Raw genomic sequence first — 2,541 nt, forward strand, 5'->3', positions numbered from 1 at the left:
GGACGAGGAACCGGCGTCCGGACCGGTGCCAGCCGCAGAGCGACGGCGTCGACAGCACAAGCCAAGCAGACCTAACGGCAGACTGCCACGGCAAAGCCAACCCGGATGAGAGAGTGGCGTTGAAGGAGCTGATGGCTGCCGGGAGACCCATCGGCCGGCAGGACGAGCAGCCGTTCTGTCTGCCGGAGAGTTTTGAAAGCGCCGATCAATCCCGGCACCAGATGAGCTCTTCCAAGCCAGACAGCAGGCAAGGGAAGGGGGGCCTTAACCAGTCTGGCCTCGGAGACTTCTCCAGGCTGGACGGTTTTCAACCAGCAGAAGATCTGGGTGGTTTGGCGTGGGAGTTTGCCCAGACGGAGAAGCCCAGTAGCACCTACCAGCAGCCGGACAGCAGCTTTGGGGTCTACTCAGGCTATGTTTACCAGCCGGGCTCGGGAGCGTATGGTGGCTCTCAGGGCTACTGGCAAGGCAACGGATACTGGGACGCGAGGTCTGCTAGCAGACCTTCTGTCGTTAACTACGAACGGATTCAGGGGCAAGTTCCAGATTCCCTAACGGAAGATCACGAGGAGTACGAAATGGATGACCGCTGGGATGCTGAGTGCAAGCCTTGTTTTCCCAGTCCTTCCAGTAAATGCCAGATGTCTGGGCAGAAGGAAAAAGGCTCGGTGCAGGCACACGAGATCAGCAGCAATTCGACCAAGGAGCCGGTGCCTGGTGGCGAGAAGAAGGAGGAGGCGAAAGCTTTGGAAAAAAATGATGCGAAAGAACGAGGCCCACCAAAAAAAAGACGCCCGGAGCTGGAGAGCGACTCCGAGAGCGACGTGGACTCGAGGGAGAAGAAGAAGGTGAAAGTGGAGGGTGAACAAATGGAGTCAGTGCCTCAGGACTCCTCCATGGTCGGTCGCTTGTGCATCATGGATGATTTCAGAGACCCCCAGCGCTGGAAAGAGTTTGCCAAGCAAGGGAAGATGCCCTGCTACTTTGACCTCATCGAGGAGAACGTGTACCTGACGGAAAGGTAACGGGTTTTTTCCCCCTTTTCTTTGTATTCCTCTAGAGATTTTACATTTTTAACTTCTGTTTGGTTCCATCACAGCTTTTGTGGCCAGTTTGGTGTAAGTTGGAGGGAGGGGAAGGGATGTCGTGTTCCCGACGTCTGTCAAAGCTGCTCATTGAGGAGATGACGCCGGTCAAGTGTTTAAGGATGGTTTATTTAGACCCTCTTTTTGGTCCTCTCGCAGCATCCCCTTTGTCCAGCGTCAATGTGGGTATCAGGCAGGACGTGTACGTGGGGGATTACGAGGCTTTGGTTACTGTGTCTAATTATTAGATCTAACGATGTAATTTGAGATAATGGAGGGCTGCAGATTGTCCTTTTCCCTTTCGAATGGGAGTGTTGAGGGAGATACGATCCCCGGAGAATAAAATCATGTCTTTCTGAGCTTCAGGGGTGACAGCAGCAGCGCCGGCTCGGGGCCCATTTAAACCCGTGTTGGCATCTCAACACTCAAGCCCTTGCCACGTCTTTTGTGCGCTGAAACGTGAGGGTGTTCTTGATAGGGGTTTTAAAAGATCTTGATTCGGAGCCTGAATATCAACCACTTATAAGCAGGTAAAACCTGTTATTTTTTATTTCTTCCAATCCAAGTTTTTTTTTTCATACTCCTTCTTTGTCTCACTGGGATCCACACTCAGAGCGTTTCCCTCATCATCTCACGGCAACATCAGTAGCTGCCTTTGATGCCCTCCCCTGTAACTATAGGTTTCTCGTTTCCTTTTTCGTTGCCTTATTTGCAATGAAATAGCAGCAGCAGCCTCAGCAGAGCAGAGGCCGAAGTTGCTGAACCCTCCAGTTTGCTTTATTTTAGAACGGTACCTGCGCTCAGCTGGTGGTTTCGATGTTAATATTTTAGAATCTCTATTTTTTTTTCTTCCTGGCCTTTGGATCAACAAACCAAGTGGACTAGTCAGAGCAGCTTGGAAGGGATCTCTGGAGATTGTCTCCATGGTTTTATATACAATTATGGGTTATAGTATTTTGTGAGAAGCTACGTAAGGTTTACCCTTTTAATTTAAACTGTAGAACTTGTGCTGTGTGGTGAGAAATTCTCTGTCTGAGAGAGTCAGATGTGAATTTTCTGTGAGCTGGTTTCTTGTAAGACAAAACAAAGGGGTTTTAGTCCTTCCTTGGGGTGTAGGGGTGTGCGCACGCTAACCGTGAAATTGTGAACGTTGAGGAGAAGGGTAGTTAAATGTCCTGGGATGTCTTTCTGAGGAATCACCTTGGGTGGTCAGAAAGTCATCCTGCTTGAAACAAAGCAAGTGTCCTGGGTTACCCCTGTACCTTCTTGTTGTCCGAAGATGATTAATCCAGATACAGAGAATAAATTCATTTTCTCCAATAACAACCAGACTGGGGAGTAGCTTCTCCAGCCAGGTCTAACCTGTGTTTCCATGACTCTTCTGCCACAGGAAGAAGAACAAATCTCACCGGGATATCAAGCGAATGCTGTGCGAGTGCCCTCCTCTCTCCAAGGA

The 2,541-nt window shown here is 50.0% G+C and overlaps 1 protein-coding gene across 1 annotated transcript in view; it reads left to right on the forward strand.

The window, feature by feature from the left end:
* SETD2 (SET domain containing 2) overlaps nucleotides 1–2,541 on the forward strand; it is a gene marked incomplete at its 5' end in the record, with an annotated part of 7,349 nt that overhangs the window by 3,618 nt on the left and 1,190 nt on the right. The window contains 2 exons of the mRNA XM_010136746.1: nucleotides 33–1,021; nucleotides 2,476–2,540. Of these exons, the coding sequence (XP_010135048.1) occupies nucleotides 33–1,021; nucleotides 2,476–2,540 (1,054 nt within the window). The remainder of the gene's footprint in view (nucleotides 1–32; nucleotides 1,022–2,475; nucleotide 2,541) is intronic.

Source organism: Buceros rhinoceros, unplaced genomic scaffold, assembly GCF_000710305.1.
Source record: "Buceros rhinoceros silvestris isolate BGI_N320 unplaced genomic scaffold, ASM71030v1 scaffold11555, whole genome shotgun sequence".
Classification (NCBI taxonomy): Eukaryota; Metazoa; Chordata; class Aves; order Bucerotiformes; family Bucerotidae; genus Buceros; species Buceros rhinoceros.